Below are 20,133 nucleotides of genomic sequence, written 5' to 3'. Positions count from 1 at the left end.
AAAATTTTCAAAAAAATACACGAGATAGCCCTCTACCTGTAGATTACAGGAAAACCTATTAGAAATCTACAGTCAAGCGTAAGTCGGACTTAAGAGAAAAAAACTCAAATTGAGATTTTCACTCACTGCCGCTGCAAGTACTTACTAAATGTTTTGAAATTTTGTGAGCGCCATGGACAGGTAGAAAGAAATTCATTTCTGTTTAGAAATTGTTAAAAATTTTAATCATTTGCCAAAATGACTTAAGTTCCTACTAAAAAAGAGGCGCTTAAGACTGTTTAGAACTGCACTGACCATAATATTGCCCTAATAGGTCCAAAAAATGGTGTATATATACGAAAACAAAAAAATTGTGCCACCGACAACCAAAATCTGAAGTCTATTTGCTCTATCTCTTATAGTTTCCAAAATATACGCAAAATCTTTAAAGTACAAATCTAGTGTACGTTGCTATCACATGTCGTCAGGCGCTCATGACCTTTTTGTATGGAAATGTCGAAATCCGACTCGCACTTTACCGATTTTCATAGAAAGTTGTGTTTTATTATAGTTTTGAAGGAGGTTTCTTGTTTTTAACCACCAACGCAAAAACGACGGAGTGTTATAATAATAATAGGTTTGACGCTTGACATGTCTGTCTGGCATCATAGCTCCCGAACGAATCAATCGATTTTGATTTAGTTTTTAATGTTTAAGGTGAATTCGTCGAGATTTTTTTTTTGTACCACGTAGGTGGCAAACATGCATACGGTCCGCCTGATGGAAAGCGGTCACTGTTACATATGGACGCCTGCCACTCAAGGAGTGGCACATGTGCGTTGCCGAGTCGACTCATTAGAAACTTGTACAAACCTGTACTTAGAAGGGGCCTGGGTGCCGACGACTCAAAGGACCGAAGGAAGGAGGAGGAAGGAAGGAAGGAGGAAGGAGGAAGGATCTATTGTCCTAATTACTTCCGTAGGTCCTCCAGTTGCGATACAGGCTGCCAACATTTTAATTACACTTTGTGCATTTTAATCTTTCGGGCCGCATGACCACGCCGTTGATAGTTCATAATTAATGGAAAAATACTTGAACAGGCATCCACGACTACTTTCCTAGGTTTAAAGATTGATCAGGGCTTAAAATGGGACCAGCAAGTAGATAAACCGTGTGGTAGTCGGGGCAGTGCGTGCTTTGCCTTAGGTCGAGTTGCAAAGTCTGTGGCTCCAGAAGTAGCCCGGACATGCTATTTCGCCACTGTCCATTCATTAATACAGTACGTTGCGGAGGTCTGGTCTGGGGATGTTGTCCTGAATGGGAGAGGGTCTTTCGCTTTCAGAAACGAGCTGTCAGGATCGTTGCTCAGGTACCTGTAGACAGTAGACACTCCGGCCAAAGAACTCTTTAAAAAATAAGAATCCTTAAGCTAGGAACACACTACGCGGACGTCCGTCGTAAATCGACCGCGGACGGGGATCTGGACAATGAATATACACTTAACCGTGCAAACTATCGGTCGACGGACGTGGACGTGGCCTTGAGCGCATGGACGTCCGTTCGAAATCTGGCTCGCTGGATGTTTTGTTCCGTGCACACTGTTCGGTCGCGGTCGCGGTCGATTTACGACGGACAATCGGACATCCGCGTAGTATGTTCCTAGCTTTACACTCATTACACTGCCTGCAATAGTTATCATGCAGGTAGCCATTTATGTAAGAGAGAACTTGGCAGCATACAAAACCAGGGGCGGCTCACTCCGCGATTCTATCGCCGCGCTACAAGTACATGTCAGCGGCCGCGAGTTCGCGGCCCATTCATTGGCGACGACCTTCGCGCGGCGCAATAATAGTTATTTGTATAATAGTTATTTGAAGAATCATGAACTTGCGAGTTATTTATAGAATCCTGAACTTGCGAGTTTTTTAACACACGAGAAGTAAAATACATTTGCACCCGAGTGTAACACAAAACTTTTCCCCTCACTGTAGCGAGGAAACTACAACGCAAGAAATGCGTTTATCACTGCTTCCAGTAGTTCCACAGGTGGTAAATGATCTTTATTACTAGATTCACCTACTTTTATCAATTTTAAAGCAGTTCATTTGAATTTATTCAAGGTCAAATTACTTTACCCACTCACTAGTGGGTAAAATGCGTTTTTACCCGCTGGTATTAAAGGACAAAACACGTGTTTCCGAGCTAGTGAGGGGAAAAATTCAATGTTGGCTGCTCGCGTGCGGTCCGTTTGTTAATGTAGGTAAGAATTTAGAATGGCGTCATCGTACTATTATACATAATATATTCTGTGACAAAACTAACAACATGTGTTCCAAGTACAACATTCGAAATGCCGGAAAGTTAGTAGGTATCGACCGTAAATTGGCGAAATCCAATTTACGGTCAAATTAACACATGTGATGGACCCTGCCGTCTATAATAAATTGCCGCAATATGTGGTTGAAGCGCCTAGTGTGTCGAACTTTAAGTACCTATCGCTTAAAAAATTGGCTGGTCGAGCACCCGTTCTACACTAATGACAATTTTTTTATTACCTAATTAGAAAAATATTTTTGTGCATTTTTTATGTGAATATTGCCTAACTTTTTGTAATTTCAATCTTCTGTCTATTTATTCTCTAAGTATTATTGCTGTATAAATATTATTTTTTTAAATCAAATCTTGACGTGTAAAATGGCGTTACAAATATGAATAAATGAATATGAGTATAAGTAGTATGATTATTTTAACCATTGAAAGTTTGTACGGAACTCGGTTGAAAGTTTGTACGGAACCCTCGGTGGGCGAGTCCAACTCGCACTTGGCCGGTTTTTACTACGAAATTTGAAAACGTCTACCGAAAAAACTGATTTGTTTTAAGTATAAAAAGACATATTTTAAAATATTATATTATGATTAACTAGCTTAAGATATGTTCTTTTAGGAACATTATCAGTTTTTTAAAAATCACTTAAGTATAGTTTCTTTATAGTTTTGAATGAAAAATGTTACATTTTGCAAAAAACGCTCTTCTTTAGGAATAAGGCCTCTTAACCTTGGTTGATTCCGTTTCGCGCTACTTTGATAGAGGGATGCAGGTGGACGTGCTGTACTTTGATTTAAAAAAAGCCTTTGATTGCGTAGATAACGACGTACTCTTAAGCAAATTATGCAGCATTGGTTTCTCGCCTAAACTGTTTTGCCTTTTTGCTAGTTATCTACGTGATAGACGGCAATATGTGCAGCACGGATGCTTTGTGTCGAGTGCCTACCCCACCCGTTCCGGGGTCAGTCAGGGCTCTATTCTGGGTCCTCTGCTCTTTGGTGTTATGGTCAATGATCTGGCCTTGGTGCCTAAGCATGCGCAATGCCTACTCTATGCTGACGACCTGAAACTAATTTACAGGGTCCAGGAAGATTCTGACTTACAATCTTTACAAAGTGATATTGATCGGGTTTATGAATTGAGTCTTGTAAACAAACTTCTGAAACTTCAGTTCAATGTTGACAACTGTGCGGTTATTACTTTTTGTAAAGCGCGTAGTCCCCTGTGTAGGCAGTATCTCCTGGGGTGGAAACCCATCGCCCGTGTCACATTGATACGGGACTTGGGGGTTGTTTTAGATTCCCACCTTAACTTTCATGAGCACATGACAATGCTTGCTGCAGACTGTTACCGCAGGCTTGGGTTTGTTGTCCGCAACGCCAAAGAATTTGACAATCCCAGGGACATAAAGCTTCTTTATACTGCCCTCATGAGAAGTAAGCTTGAGACAGCCTCAGCCGTTTGGAATCCCCATGAAGCGCCCTACATCCTGCTGCTCGAAAAGGTCCAAAAAAACATTTTTGCGTTTCTTTTATAAAAAAATGTACGGGTATTACTATTACCGATTCTTGTACCCAACAAATTTCCTTTTGGGGACGTTGGGTTTCTTCTCGTTAGAAGTTAGGCGTTATGTCGTGCTGATGTCTGTTGCATGTGGTATTTTGAAGGGGGAGTCAGATTGCCCGGTTTTAGTATCCCAGCTGGTCCGTCTATTTGTTCCCTCTGTGACGAAATATGCTTTTCGTGATGCCTACATTCACGAAAAGCATATAACCCCTACTGGCGGTGCCGGCCGCTCGAACCGTGTTTTGCCGCAAGTAACCGCTAGTTCGTGCACTGCAAATAGTGAATGAGTTTTTAGACGTGGCACCTAATGTTGATATTCTTGCGAGCAGATGGGCGTTTATACGTGACGAATGCATGAGGTTTTGTGTGGGATTGGATGCTAGGCCTTCATCTGTTATTTATTAGTTATGTTATGGTATGTAATGTTTTGATTTTGCTGTTTATTTAATATTTAATTTTGTGTTACTTGTTGTAATGTTTATTTGAAATTCACGGTGCTTTAGTTTTGTATACTGTCATACTGTGTAATTTTCTTTGTGTAAATAAATAAATAAATCTATTTAAATATAATAATATTTTTTAACGTTATCATTATCAATTTTAGGATTTTCCTAGCGAAAAAACGTACAAAACTTTTATTGTAGCAAATTTTATGTTTGTTATTCCCGTTGAAGATTGATTTAGCTGTGGACCACCGTTTTCGAGTTATTTGCAAAAAACGGCTCGTGTAATCTATTTAAAATACTGTCCTACTAAAATATTGATCCTAACGAAAAATCATACATAACGTTTCTTGTAGCAAATATTATATAGATTATTTCTGTTTTATATTATTTCTGGTAATGGGGCACCGTTTTTGATGTTATTAACAAAAAGCGGCCCATGTAATCTATTTCAAAATACTTTCCAACTAAAATATTGATCCTAGCGAAAAAACGTATAGAACCTTTCTTATAGGAAATTTTATGTAGATTTTATTCTCGTGAACATTTTATTTAGCTGTGGGCCACCGTTTACGAGGTATTTACAAAAAACGGCCCATGAAATCTATTTAAAAATATTTTCCAACTAAAATATTGATCCTAGCGAAAAATCTTATAGAACCTTTCTTGTAGGAAATATTATGACGATTAATTCTGTATACCATTATTTTTGCTGTGAGCCACCGTTTTTGAGTTATCAACAAAAAGCGGCCCATTTAAAAATACTTTCCAACTAAAATATTGATTCTAGCGAAAAAACGTATAGAACCTTTCTTGTAGGAAATCTTATGTAGATTTTTTTCTCGTGAACATTTTATTTAGCTGTAGGCCACCGTTTACGAGGTATTTACAAAAAACGGCCCATGAAATCTATTTAAAAATACTTCCCAACTAAAATATTGATCCTAGCGAAAAATATTATAGAACCTTTCTTGTAGGAAATATTATGAAGATTAATTCTGTGTAACATTAGTTTTGGCTGTGAGCCACCGATTTCGAGTTATTAACAAAAAACGGCCCATGAAATCTATTTAAAAATAATTTCCAACTAAAATATTGATTCTAGCGAAAAATGTTATAAAACCCTTCTTGTAGGAAATATTATGTAGATTAATTTTGTGTAACATTAGTTTTGGCTGTGAGCCACCGATTTCGAGTTATTAACAAAAAACGGCCCATGTAATCTATTTAAAAATACTTTCCAACTAAAATATTGATTCTAGCGAAAAATGTTATAGAACCTTTCTTGTGGGAAATATTATGTAGATTAATTCTGTTTAACATTATTTTTGGCTGTGAGCCACCGAATTCGAGTTATTAACAAAAAACTGCCCATGAAATGTATTTAAAAATACTTTCCAACTAAAATATTGATTCTAGCGAAAAAACGTATAGAACCTTTCTTGTAGGAAATATTATGTAGATTAATTCTGTCTAACATTATTTTTGGCTGTGAGCCACCGTTTTTGAGTTATCAACAAAAAACGGCCCAAATATCTATTTAAAAATACTTTCCAACTAAAAAATTGATCCTAGCGAAAAAAGTTATATAACCTTTCTTATAGAAAATTTTATGTAGATATTTTCTGTTTAACATAATTTTTTGCTGTGGGCCACCGTTTACGAGGTATTGACGAAAAACGGAGCATGTAATCGATTAAAAAAACTTTCTTACTAAATTATCCATTTATATATTGATACTATCGAAAAAACGTACATAACCTTTCTTGTAGAAAATTTTATGTAGATATTTTCTGTTTAACATATTTTTTTGCTGTGGGCCACCGTTTACGAGTTATTTACGAAAAACTAAAAAATTGACTTTCAAGATCGAATGGCAGGGTACGGACCCCACCTCATGTCATGGCATTATTTTTCCATGGCTATTTAGACCCTCATTTTTCACTGGTAAAAATGACAGACTGCCTCAAGAACCTTTTTTGGAATTTTTTTTTTTTACCACTTTGTACCGTTCTGGCACGGTGAAGGACCCGGCCAAATGATCTGGCATAAATACTATGCGACTTCTGAGGAACTCTATTTTCACTTTTTAATAATTCCAGGTTGCCTCAAACACCTTTTTTGGGCCTCAAAAAATTAAATCTTTAAAAATTCATAGCTCGATAAAGCCCCGCCCGCTCCCCAGCTGCCAGACTTGCAGACCTGATGTTGGCTATGATCAGAGAAGCATCTGAGCACCTTTCCAGGTTGCCTCAAGGACCTACTCCAAAATCCTGCCAGCTCTTGGACCATAACCGATTATTATAATTATAAACTGAAATAGAAATCATGCACGACAGAAAAAAGTAACCAAGCCCTCGAGCAGAGAAAAGTGGTGGTTAGTGCTCTAGGTTGCTGTGAGATAATTCTTGCTTTCTACTTGCGAAGAGCGAAGACTGAGCAGCTGCTGGATTCGTGCTCGAGTCGAGCATGTGGCGAGCACTGGCCGATGCGCGATGCGCGCAGGCCTGTGCCGCCTGTCTATTCTGTCTTCGTTCTGTCACGTCAAGAATTTGAATTGTATGATACATTTTGCGTATGAGTTATTTTCGACTACGTGAGAAGTGAATAAAAAGCTGTTAAGCTGGTGCAACAGTTTTATTCTTAATAACCCGAAAAACTATACTGTAACTATACAAGATTTCCAGAAGCACAAATCCAGCAGCTGCGTCGAGCTATGTCCCACATTGGCGCAGCAGTTTCATCTAGCACATACTTTAGCGTGCTCTCTTAAGGCTGCAGCCGCGAGTTCTCGTACCACCGTGCGAAGTGTGTTAACGTGAGCAGCGGCGGCGGCGTGTTTGACTCATCAAGCCACACTGCACACACTTATCAGTGATGAGTGTGATGACATCGGTTTCATCTAGAACTTACTTTAGCATGCTCTCTAAGGCTGCAGCCGGGAGCTCGCGTAGCAGCGTGCGAAGTGTGTGTTAGCGTCAGCAGCGGCGGCGGCGTGCTGGACTCGTGTTCGAGTCGCAGCCGTCGTCCGTTTCGCTCGCTCATAGGCACGCGGTACTTGTGCGAGTGGGCCAGCAGCTCGTCAGTCTAGAAGAACAATAATATCCGTTATTGTGACTCTAAAATGGATTCAGTAGGCCGGACGTGTTTCTCCGGAAAGGAGGTTGGGAAAGACTCCAGAACTCCAGAACACTCCCAATGAATGGAACAAGTGGTACCTTCTTTCCATTGATGAACCAGGTGATATGAGGCGCGGGGAATGCGGGGGCAGTCGTGCAGTTGGCCCGAAGGGTCTCTCCGGAGACGAGGTGGCGTGTTGGGAAGTCAATGCGTGGGTGATGTTTCTGGGGATCTGTGGAAAAAATATTATTTGTTCAAATAGGCTGATGAATATGCATGTGCATGTATGTATGTAGACACTTTATTGTACCTATGTACATAAGACAAGTTAGGGCATAACAATACAGTATAGTTTTACCCCTTTTTTATAAACGTTCACTAAATATCAAGCCGATAAAGTTCGTTTGTCCCTTTCTACCACACCAATACGTCGGAAAGGGACACACGAACAAAGGTGAATTTATCCCTATAAGGGATCTCTTCCAGTCAATATTTGAGCGAGTATGTTGGCCGGTTGAGGATTGTCACCTGTAAAAGAGAACAACATAACTTCAAATTATTTAATAACTAGGCTAACTATTATTAAAATTAAATATAAGGAAAAAAACGCAAACCCTTTCCCCAACTGGGAGATAAATGATTCACTCCTTAATTTAAAAATTGTAAACGATTTGGGCTTAAATAAAAGGCGCCCAAGGTAAAATATGTGTTCCATCGAGGAACAGAGATTTTTAGTTTTAATTTCTTTTCTTGATATAGTTAAATAGTTATTTCATTTTCATACATACAAGGCAACACAATTTTGAAAGAATACTTGTTTCCATGTATATGTAGCACAGTTTTTTGGAGCTGGCAATTACAGAAGTCCCAAAGCGACTTTCCGGTGCCCCACCACGCCACCTGGCGGATATATAAAAAAAAACTCTCTCTTCGACCGTGCGAGCGCCATGATCTGCGCTCCCGTTATTACGAATTAAAAATAGTTATCGGTGCACCGGCGCGACACAAACGTGAAAATTGACATTTTAAGTGATATTCCGACCAGTGACCTAAGCTTCCGTTTATATGTGACAATCGTTTTAGTGTGAGGATTTTCCCAAAGTGTTTCCACGTGGCCCCACAAGCGCCTCTGGACAAATGTAAGTAGCCTCACCAATTAAACGCCGCTACATATAGTTTTTTGATCCGTTCGATCCGGATTTTTCTTTCTCACGTTGTGTTGCCCGTGTATTTTGCGGTATTACGTACCCATCATTCCAATTACATACGTTTGTAGTTCAATTTTTCATTGTAATTTCCGCCATCTTTGCTCACGGCAAAATGGTACCGAATCCTACAGACGGTGTCGAAACCGACACATCGTGTATGACACAAGATTTATTCGAGCGAGATCTAATTCTCGACGAATTAAAACGAACATTACAGTTCGCAGCAACGAATATAGAACAATTTCGTTCAAGAACTTCCGATTTAACAGCGCACCAGCGAAAGTTTACCAAAATTCAAACTAAGATCGAAAAGGCATTAATTAAGTCTAATAGCTTCAACAAAGAAGCCAACATTAAGATTCGAAATGATTTCAACGATTTATATTACGCGATAGTTACGCATTTAAATAACCTAAAGGAGGTAGATGTAGAAAAGCGGCGAGCGAGCCGCATTCCTGTGCCTAGCCAACACGACACGTTTATGAACGACCGTCGAAACTTGCCTAAATTGTCGCTTCCTGAATTTCACGGTGAACCTACTGGCTGGCCCGCTTTTTTCGACTTATTTCAATCGTTGGTCCACAACAACAATGCCTACACTGACGCGGAAAAGTTTAGGTATTTACTACTTTCGGTTAAAAACGAACCATTTAATTTAATTAAATCAATTCCCATAACGGAAAGTAATTATTCAATTGCGATCGATGTTCTAAAATCCCGTTATGACAACAAACGCATTATTGCGTCACAACATCTAGATAAATTATTCGATATCGATTCTTGTTCCGCGCGCTCATCAGTTGTTGCTATGCGAAATTTGCTTAATGTTTACCACGAAAATATTAAAGCACTTGAAGTTTTGGAGTTTCCGGTTAAAGAATGGGACTTCGTTCTGTTAAATTTATTATTACGTAAAATTCCCGTTAATACGCGAAAAGAATATGAACGTTCTTTAACCAACCCAAGTGAAATACCTAAAGTCCAAACCTTAATAACATTCTTAGAGCGCGAACTTACGGCGGAACAGATGATTACAGTTTCCCATATACAGTCCACAAAAAATAATTCCTTAAGTACAACAAATAAAAATAATTTAATTTCAAATCAAATTACACCTAAACGGGTTTTAATTACGAATACGTCAGACCAAACTCGACCGTATGTCGATACGAATAAGGTTCGATCTTGCGTGAAGTGCAAAGGCTCGCATGCCCTTCACAAATGTTTGGAGTTTTTAAATTTGTCTACTAAAGATAGATTCACATTTGTTCAAACAAATAACATTTGTTATAATTGTTTATGTTCCGGACATGACTTACGTAATTGTAAATCAAGTTTTAAGTGTCGTAAGTGCAATAAGAAGCACCACACCTTAATTCATTTAGATTCGGACCTTACGCGTACGCGACCCTTCCCGGCGAACAATGAAGCCGCGGAACTAGTTGCCGTCTCGCTCGCTCTAACGGAGCAGTCGCAGCCCGGCGCGGGCGCTGTCCCGAGCCCATCAGCTGTTCACGGCGTGAATCAAAATAATCTAGGTTTAGGTATTGAGCCTCATACGGTGTTACTGTCAACTGCGTTGGTTGACCTTTATTACGAAGGTAATAAAATTGCTACAATTCGTTGTATGTTAGACGGGGGCTCACAAGCAGCTCTTATTACTGAATCGTGTATGCAACGATTAAATTTACCGCGACGAAATGTCAGCGAGCCGTTGGTAGGTGTCGGTGATTTACCGCTCAACCCTAGGGGTACCTTCGTGTGCTCAATTTCGCCCAAGGGCAAACAAAGTCCAAGTATTCCTTTGGAGGCTACTATTTTGTCAAAATTAACCCGTCAAATGCCTAGTGTACCACTAGCACCGTACGGGGAATGGCCTCATTTGCAAGGGCTCGCTCTAGCCGACCCTGAATTTCATAAACCTCAGCCGGTTGACATGATACTTGGCGAGGACATTTTCATGGATGTCATTCGCGAGGGTATAGTCAGGGGTAAACCTGGCACACCCACCGCAATCAATAGTGTATTTGGTTATTTACTAGGGGGTAAAGTCAACTTTACTTCTAATATTTCGACTCCACGCCATACTTGTTTTACGTCGTTCGACAACGACAATCTCGAGAAGTTTTGGGAGCTGGAGTCAGTTCCAGAGATGCGGAGTTACACTCCCGAAGAAAAGCTATGCGAATCCTTTTTCCAAAAGACGCATACGCGCGATGAGACAGGGCGATACATAGTTGCTCTGCCATTCAAGCCCGATGCACCGCCCCTCGGCGAGTCTCGGCAAATTGCTCTAGCACGTTTCCACAAACTGGAATACCGTCTAGAACGAAACCCCCAGCTGAAGGCGGAGTATCACGCGTGCCTCCAGGAGTATGTGGATCTTAACCACATGGAGCTCGCGGACGATAACCCCCGCTGGCGCGAGTTATTACATCCCGCACCACTCGGTGTCGAAGATTTCCGACACTACCCGAACTCGTGTTGTCTATGATGCTGGTTGTCGCACAACGAGTGGCTACGCGCTCAATGATGCGTTGCTAAAAGGGCCTAAGTTACACTTAGACATAGTAGATGTACTTCTAAAATTTCGAGTACATAAAGTTGCATTTTGTTCTGATATTAAACAAATGTATCGGAATATTCTTGTACGTGAGAGTGATAGGGACTTTCAGCGCATCCTGTGGCGCAAGTCGCCAGAGGAACCTCTGCGCGATTATAGGCTGCGTACCGTTACTTTTGGTATCAGTAGTTCCCCTTATCTCGCCTTGCGCACAATTAAACAGCTCGCGCATGACGAAGCCGAGCGTTTCCCGCTCGCCTCGCCAGTCCTCCTAAATGACGTGTTCGTCGACGATGTGGTGACCGGCGCAGATACCTTAGCCGAAGCCCTCAATCTGCAGCAGGAGCTGATAGGTATTTGTGCCACGGCCGGGTTCGAATTGCGAAAGTGGCAAAGTAACTCGCCAGCCATTCTCGCTGCCACGCGACCGACAGAGTTTCATGGTGAGCGGCGCGAAAATGTTCATTTTGCCGAAATGGAAAATGACAAAGGGGTCAAGGTCCTTGGACTTCAATGGAATCCAAGATCTGACGCATTTAGTTTCAAAGTTCAAAGTTCTTCGCAGGCCTGTACAAAGCGGGCGATTCTTTCCGAAATTGCAAAAATTTACGACCCCCTCGGGTTATTATCTCCGGTGACATTGTTTGCCAAACATTTAATTCAATTGCTATGGTTAGCCAAAATTCCCTGGGACTCAGAACCCCTATCGATATTATTAACTCATGGACGAGTTTTATTAACGAGCTACCGCTCCTATCGCAAATTTCTTTTCCTCGTCATATTTTCAATACTGACGACTTCGATTCAATCGAAATTCACGGATTTGCCGACGCAAGCAAAATTGCATACGCAGCATGTGTTTATATACGTCTGACGGACAACACCGGGCGAGTTCAAACCTATTTAGTCATGGCTAAAAGTCGCGTTGCACCTCTTCGGGTATGCCTTACTATACCTAGAATGGAATTGATGGGTTGTGTAATCCTATCAAAATTAATTGAAAGAGTTATGCATCTTTACGGTGGTCACATTCACCCCGATCAAGTGTACGCATGGTCTGACAGTTCCGTCGTGCTCGCGTGGCTTCAGTCACCCCCGCACGAATGGAAAACGTTTGTCTCGAACCGCACTAGTGAGATTTTGTCCCGTGTCCCGGCGCGCTGTTGGCGTCACGTCCCGTCAGCTGATAACAGCGCTGACCCGGCGTCTCGCGGTCTGCTCCCCGCCGCGCTCGTACAAAATGACTTGTGGTTCCAGGGTCCTACATGGCTCCAACAAAGTCGCGACTCCTGGCCTATACCAAAACCGGTGGTAAACACGAACGAGGAAAAACGCAATACACATGATTCGGCAAGTCTTAGTTACGCATGTGTGTCCACATTGCCTCCTTCCTCGGACGACGACACTCTTATAACGCGATTTTCGTCGCTAGGTAAATTAGTTCGCGTCACGGCAGTCATATTTCGTTTCTACAATAAATGCAGGAAACATAAACAAACATTCCCAAAGTACGTCACCGTACCAGAGTACAATTTTGCATTAAATCGACTAATATTGATTACACAACAAAAAGTGTTCGAAGACGACATTAAGAGGATTTCGTCAAATAAACTTCCGTCAATTCGTTTGCGGCGTCTCACGCCCATTATAGATAGGGATGGTTTGTTACGCGTCGGCGGACGTATTCACAAATCACTTTTACCTTTTGAATCAAAACATCAATTGATTTTACCTAAAAGACATCCTCTTACAAATCTTATCATTGACGATGCGCATATAAAGGAACTACATGCCGGTTCGCAGTGCGTGCAAAACTCGCTCTTACAGCGATACTGGATTATCTCTGGTCGTGATATTGTTCGCCTCCGCGTACATCGTTGTATCAAATGCTTCCGCGCTCGACCGACTCGCTGCCAGCCGCGCATAGGAATGTTACCCTCGGTTCGGCTACGCCCCGCACGTGTGTTTAGTAAAACGTCTTGTGACTTTTGTGGGCCATTCTACGTACGCGCTAATAAGGTTCGTAATGCAAAAATAATAAAATGTTACGTTGCAGTTTTCGTATGTATGAGCGTTAAAGCTGTACATCTTGAGTTAGTTTCCGAACTTTCCACGGAAGGTTTTTTAGCCGCGTTGCGACGTTTCACGTCCCGTCGAGGATATTGTACGGATATATATACCGATTGCGGACGTAACTTTGTTGGTTGTAATAATTACCTTCAGGAGTTATATACTTTTTTACGTAATGATTCGGTCATGAGTGCCCTTAATCAACAAACTTTAAAACAAGGATTAACTTGGCATTTTCAACCACCTTATGCTAGTCATTTCGGTGGATTATTTGAAGCGGCTGTTAAAAGTTTCAAAACTCATTTACATCGCGTAATAGGTACACAAACGCAAACATATGATTGTATGCACACTTTGACGTGTCAAATCGAAGCTGTATTAAACAGTCGTCCGCTCTGCGTTCTAAGTTCGGACTCCGCGGATCCTTTACCTCTTACGCCGGCCCATTTCTTAATCGGTGAGCCCTTAACGGCCCTACCGGACGTTTCTCTGATAGACGAGAACCCTAATCGTCTTACACGTTGGCGCTGGATACAGCAAGCTGTCCAGCATTTCTGGCGTCGATGGAGTCGTGAATATCTCCATCAACTGCAACAAAGTACAAAGTGGCTTCAAGACCGCGGTCCCGCCGTTCGTGAAGGTACTGTTGTTGTGGTATGCGACGACCACCTGCCGCCGCTGCAGTGGAAACTCGCGCGCGTTCATGCTGTCCATCCGGGCAGCGATCAAGTTATTCGCGTCGTAACATTGAAAAGCGGGAACACGTTGTTCAAACGACCTGTTGTGAAGGTCTGTCCCTTACCTTTAGAATAAACTTATACAATCGTTACGACTCTTAATGTTAAGTTAAATATAAGTTTCATAAAATATTTTGGTATACTTTCGTATGGTTTCTTTTTTTTATTTTCTTTTAAAAGTCACTCCGTGTCTTTTAAGGTGAGCGGCATGTTCCATCGAGGAACAGAGATTTTTAGTTTTAATTTCTTTTCTTGATATAGTTAAATAGTTATTTCATTTTCATACATACAAGGCAACACAATTTTGAAAGAATACTTGTTTCCATGTATATGTAGCACAGTTTTTTGGAGCTGGCAATTACAGAAGTCCCAAAGCGACTTTCCGGTGCCCCACCACGCCACCTGGCGGATATATAAAAAAAACTCTCTCTTCGACCGTGCGAGCGCCATGATCTGCGCTCCCGTTATTACGAATTAAAAATAGTTATCGGTGCACCGGCGCGACACAAACGTGAAAATTGACATTTTAAGTGATATTCCGACCAGTGACCTAAGCTTCCGTTTATATGTGACAATCGTTTTAGTGTGAGGATTTTCCCAAAGTGTTTCCACGTGGCCCCACAAGCGCCTCTGGACAAATGTAAGTAGCCTCACCAATTAAACGCCGCTACAATATGAAACAAAACATCTTCAAAGTATTAAGCAAATTACTTACAGTCAATCTACGGCTCAAAGGATTCCTGCTTGTTTATGTCAAGACTTTAGTAGTAGGTGCGCAGATTATTTTATAAGTATTCCGGCCGGGAGGTGCCGTCATTACGGCCGACGGCCTAACGGAGGAACTTGGGAGTCCGAGAGACTAGTGTGGAAATTCGGTTTTCTTTTTCTTTACATTTAAATATTATACAAATATTATGCAGATTTACGGCTCCCAGAGATATTCGAAGAAAATTGCTTCGTAAGATAGAACATTATTACCTAATTACCAGAGATCGGATTTTTGTGCGTCATCTCATACTAAAAGTCATTAAAATGACGTAAGTCACTAAGAATATCGCAAATCCGTCCGATCTCTGCTAATTACATAGCACCATTTCATAGTAATAATAATACATTACGATACAAATGCGGAAAAAAGAGGAAGTTCGATACGACCGAATACAGTAACGAATTTCCTCCTCGCACGTGTATTATACGACGTTTTTCAGTAATTATATTATGTCTCTTTGAAATTTCGTCACGACAGAAAATGTACTACATAATTTGCAAACTCGTGCGGGAAAAGAAACACTATTATTATTATTTATCATCATAATATGTATTGATAAAAGTTTTTCCACTTGGCTCTCGGTCTACAATGGACGCGGGCTTAACGACGCCGTTAAGAATCGTCGCCGAGATTACTGCTCACAGAAATACTTGACGGAAAAAGCTCCGAGAAAATAGCTATTCGTTTTAACGCACGTGCTAATATTGATACCCGAGCAAGCGAAAGATTCCAACATTGAATCGCGAGCGTAGCGAGTGGTTTAAAAAGTGGAATCTTGAGCGTTGCGTTCAAGGCACGTAGGTTTAACAAACTTTGCCACCGAGTGAAACACAAAAATTTTCACATCACCAACATGAACAAAATACTGACTATAAAACATCAAACTAAATCAAATCCAGCAATCTATTACATATTTATGATTCAAAATAATTATTTGTAGGCCCCGTGTGGTGCCGGGTTTTGGAATTTCACCACCCCCTTTCTTCCCGTGGGTGTCGTAGAAGCCGACTGTGGGATATGGGTCAAAATTGTGGCGTAGGCGAGAGGCTGGCAACCTGTCACTGCAATGTCACAATTTTAGTTTTCTTTCAACCTCTTTTTGCCAAGAGTGGCACTGAAACTTGAGTAGTTCATGTGCTCTGCCTACCCCTTTATGGGATACAGGCGTGATTGTATGTATTGTATGTATGTATGTATTTGTAGGTAAATTCTACCAGCCAGGTCAAGGCATCAAAGTTTTTTTTCTTTTTTTTTTGAAACACAACTTAAACTAATCTTGTTTCATTAAAAACTTGCCAAACTTTTACGTTTAATGGTAAGATGCGCTCATTTTTTAAACAACCTTAAATTGTATATCTTAACCTATTTACATAATTACATACATGCTATAGGTACTTACGCGTAGGCAAAAAAATTTTTTTTTTTTTTATTTATTTAGAACACAAACAGTCACATAAACAAATGAGTTGGTGTACTATTATAATGTTAAGGTTCTCGGCTGTTGTGTTTAAATACGTTAGCTTGCACCTGTTGAACTTGGCTTGTTATTGAGGAGAGAGGACCTCAGTTTCGACTTAAGCATTATTTATTTCGATTTAAGCAAAATTCGTATGAAATTACTTTGCACTCTAATGGATAAAATGCAATTTTGCTGTCCGTTTTCGAAAAGCAAAATTGATCTTTAACTGTTGGTGTGGTGAAATAGTTATTTGTTATACAAGGGGGCAAAGTTGTATTTTAACGCCGAGTGTGGAATTGAAAAACGAGCAAGTGAAAGGTTTCTATAGTTGAACCACGAGCGAAGCGAGTGGTTCGAGAATAGAATCCTGAACTTGCGAGTTTTTTAACACACGAGAAGTAAAATACATTTGCACCCGAGTGTAACACAAAACTTTTCCCCTCACTATAGCGAGGAAACTACAACGCAAAAAATGCGTTTATCACTGCTTCCAGTAGTTCCACAGGTGGTAAATCATCTTTATTACTAGATTCACCTACTTTTATCAATTTTAAAGCAGTTAATTTAACTTTATTCAAGGTCAAATTACTTTACCCACTAGTGGATAAAATGCGTTTTTACCCGCTGGTATTAAAGGACAAAACACGTGTTTCAGAGCTAGTGAGGGGAAAACATTTTTACATAGCAGTATTCAATAGTGTAGGTACTTACTTCATTTACCACTCAGCTCTCGGTCCACAAGGAAATGCAGGCTTAATGATACCGTTTAGACTAGTTGCAAAGATTGACAGCTCTTTTGCTGCTCTCAGATTTTTTCCGGGAGACAACAGTTTTTCGTTGTAGTATTCAACAGTATTTTTATTTCACAATCGGATCTCGGTCTACAAGGGGACGCAGGCTTAACGATACCGTTAAGAATCGTCGCCGAGATTTAATGCTCGCAGAGATATTTGACGGAGATTGCTCCGGGAGACAAAACATTTTTACTCCAATAATATCTGTGGAGCTAGAGTTGAGGAATTTCTTGAGGACGTTGGGGAGAAAATACTGTCGCCTGCGACATTACCTACGGTGAGGTAGTATTTTCATGCAAGCAATCTAAATGCCATGCTTCAATTCTTCAAGTAATTTTGCAGTTGAAACCTATATGATAACCACGCATTTAAAAAAACCTCTTGTATAAGTATACTAATACTCTTGAAGGAAAAAAGGTAACAAAATAAAAATCCCTTAAATGACTATGGTGCTCATGGTAATTTGCATCCTGGCCCCGTAGCCGAATGGCATTTCTCCGACGCCAAACGAAAGCGATACGCCGCTGGCTCTGTCGCGCCAATACGCAAGCGCGATAGAGATAGATATCTACTAGCGCTTCGTTTCGTGAGCGTTTCGTGAGCGATTGTGCCATTCGGCTAGCCACCCTGGTTCCATAACACCTCGCCTACAAGATTTGTCTGATATATGGTTTGAATCCTCTCATCCGTTTTCTGTACTGTAAAGACACACCGGGGTGAAATTTCTTTATATTTATCGTTCTCATGTGTCTTCGGGTATATTTATGCATATTTGCAACGCTTTCCACTCGTTACGCGTTTCAAGTATTCCTTTACGTCATATGAAAAGCAGTGGAAGTAAGCTAAGCACGTGAAGTGTTCAAGATTGTATTCACACCTTGTTTGATTACTCTTGTACCTGCATCTTAAGTATTACGATGGCTTATAGTACGATGGCTTATAGTGCTCATATTTTTATGAAATAAATAGGAAGGAGTTACAATAATTACAAAAATGCGTCATTATTTTAATATTCTATGACCTTGTTTAAATACAATATAAAGTAGTAAAAAAATATACTGAAAGTCTGAAAATGGTAAATATACGGTGTCCAAAATTATATTTCTTGGATTAAAACCTATCACACCATCTCACATTTTGACTGTTTGTATTGTAGGAACATTATATCATGTCATGTTCAAGGCACTAATCGGTCTCTATCAACAAACAACTGAAAACGTTCCTTTTAAAAATGTTTATCATACCAGTGATAGTATCTGCGTAAAGTGAGAATAATAAATCATCTAATTATAGAAGTTTCACAAATACGAGTAATTTCGGTCGGTCGGTCACCCAGATTTTAAACGATGCGTCGACTACGAGCCCTCGGGAAATTTGTCAAGCGTTCGATTTGACCGACAAACCACCGAGTTATTAAACTGCTGATGGGGATGCCTGTCACGAATCTCGCCAGAATAAGCTAGATTTCTTGATTAATGTCTCTGTTTCAAAATGAAGTCTTGTACCTAATTTGGGCACTCTAGTAAAAGACTTTTTAATAATGTACTTGGAACAAGTAATAACGGTACTGCCCGACGCATTAGACTAAGTATAGAGAAGTAATGTAGGTATCTCCATAAAAAAAAAATCCGGTACGATTTTAGCTATTACCAGAAATTGATTATCATCTTTCTGTTTCTGCAAATAGAACTCCTAAGATGCGATGCTTATTTTTAATGGGACCACTAACATAAAAAATATGTATAATAGGTATATTATTTTTAACATAGGCACCTAGGTATGAAAGCACAAGCTTTGCCTAATTACCAATCACGATGGTTTAATGCGGTAGACCTACTATAAGGTAGGTACAGATATTGGTTCCATTAGTCAATTTCCGAGGCCGAGTCATTTTGAATTTGCCATTAGCTTCCGGGGTGACACGGCACGGCTTGCTGGAAACTAATACGTTACTTAACGAGCGATAGACACTATTAGCAGTAATTACTGCGTTTATAACGATTTCTACGTTAAATTAATATTGACTAAAATTTAATCTCCTGCACATGATTTATTCTTACAATAATAAATAATAGAACAAAAACAACGAAACAAGATTATTCCTCAAATAAATATATTGTCATGGAGTTTCAAACGCTCTCGCTAGCATTACAAATGCAAGAGGATCCAATCAACATAGGAAGTAACTCGGGCAAAGGCAGACGGATGGCCCAGCTTGCATCCGTCGCTTGCGACGAATGAGCTCACTCCGACCAAGACGTTTTGTCCCGCGTTCTGCACAATCAGCGGCCCACCCGAGTCACCTCGGCAAATACCAACCCCTCCTTGCCCGCTCGTACAAACGTTAGACTCGGTTACCATACCGCCGTACACTCTAAAACATTCCTCATTTGTAATTATTCGGAGAAATACGTTCCTTACCATAGTGTTTGTAGTCGGGTTGGTCACGTCAGAATACCTTCCGTATCCTGACGCGTAAGCCCAAATGTTGTGTAGGTCAAAGTTTCTCCAAGGCCCCAAGGGCAGCACTACTGGTTGAACCGCGTGAGAGAACTGGATAGACGTAGGCAGGTAAAGAATAGCGACGTCGTTGGCCAATGTTCTGGAATTGTAGTTTGGATGGGGCGCTATGGAAGAAGCACGTGTTCTCAGCCCACCATGGTAGAGGAAAGCTGAGCCGAGCACGACAGTGAACCTCCAGGCTTGGAAGTTGCCGTCGTCCCAGCAGTGAGCCGCCGTCAGGATCCTGGTGTTGGAGATGACGGAGCCCCCGCAAGCCGAGTTATAAGGCAGACCGATGAGGTCCATGATCAGCCCGGCGAGGTACGGGTGTTGGTAGACGGGGGCGATCACTCCGCCCACGATTCTGTTGACGAATATGGCTTGTTCGGTTTGCCTTATTCTTTCTGCTTCTGGAATGCCCACCCTCCGGTGGTAGCCGGACCAGTCCACTGCCTGGGCCACAGTGCCACACAAGAGAATGATCACGAGCGCGCGCATATTTTTTGATATGATTAGTCCGAGGACAGTCGAGTGTTTATATATAAAACTTAATCCTTTATCTTTGGTTAGACGACTACTTGGATTTTGGTATTTTCA

General features: G+C 40.8%; 1 protein-coding gene across 1 annotated transcript in view; it reads right to left on the bottom strand.

Moving 5' to 3' along the window:
* LOC125242552 overlaps positions 1–20,133 on the bottom strand; it is an 84,619-nt gene that overhangs the window by 12,715 nt on the left and 51,771 nt on the right. The window contains exons 3-4 of the mRNA XM_048151314.1: positions 7,533–7,666; positions 7,228–7,401 (exon numbers count right to left, since the gene is read on the bottom strand). Of these exons, the coding sequence (XP_048007271.1) occupies positions 7,228–7,401; positions 7,533–7,666 (308 nt within the window). The remainder of the gene's footprint in view (positions 1–7,227; positions 7,402–7,532; positions 7,667–20,133) is intronic.

This window comes from Leguminivora glycinivorella, chromosome 1, assembly GCF_023078275.1.
Source record: "Leguminivora glycinivorella isolate SPB_JAAS2020 chromosome 1, LegGlyc_1.1, whole genome shotgun sequence".
Lineage (NCBI taxonomy): Eukaryota > Metazoa > Arthropoda > Insecta > Lepidoptera > Tortricidae > Leguminivora > Leguminivora glycinivorella.
The sequence above is the reverse complement of the archived record's forward strand: the minus strand, read 5'-3'. Positions and strand labels throughout refer to the sequence as shown.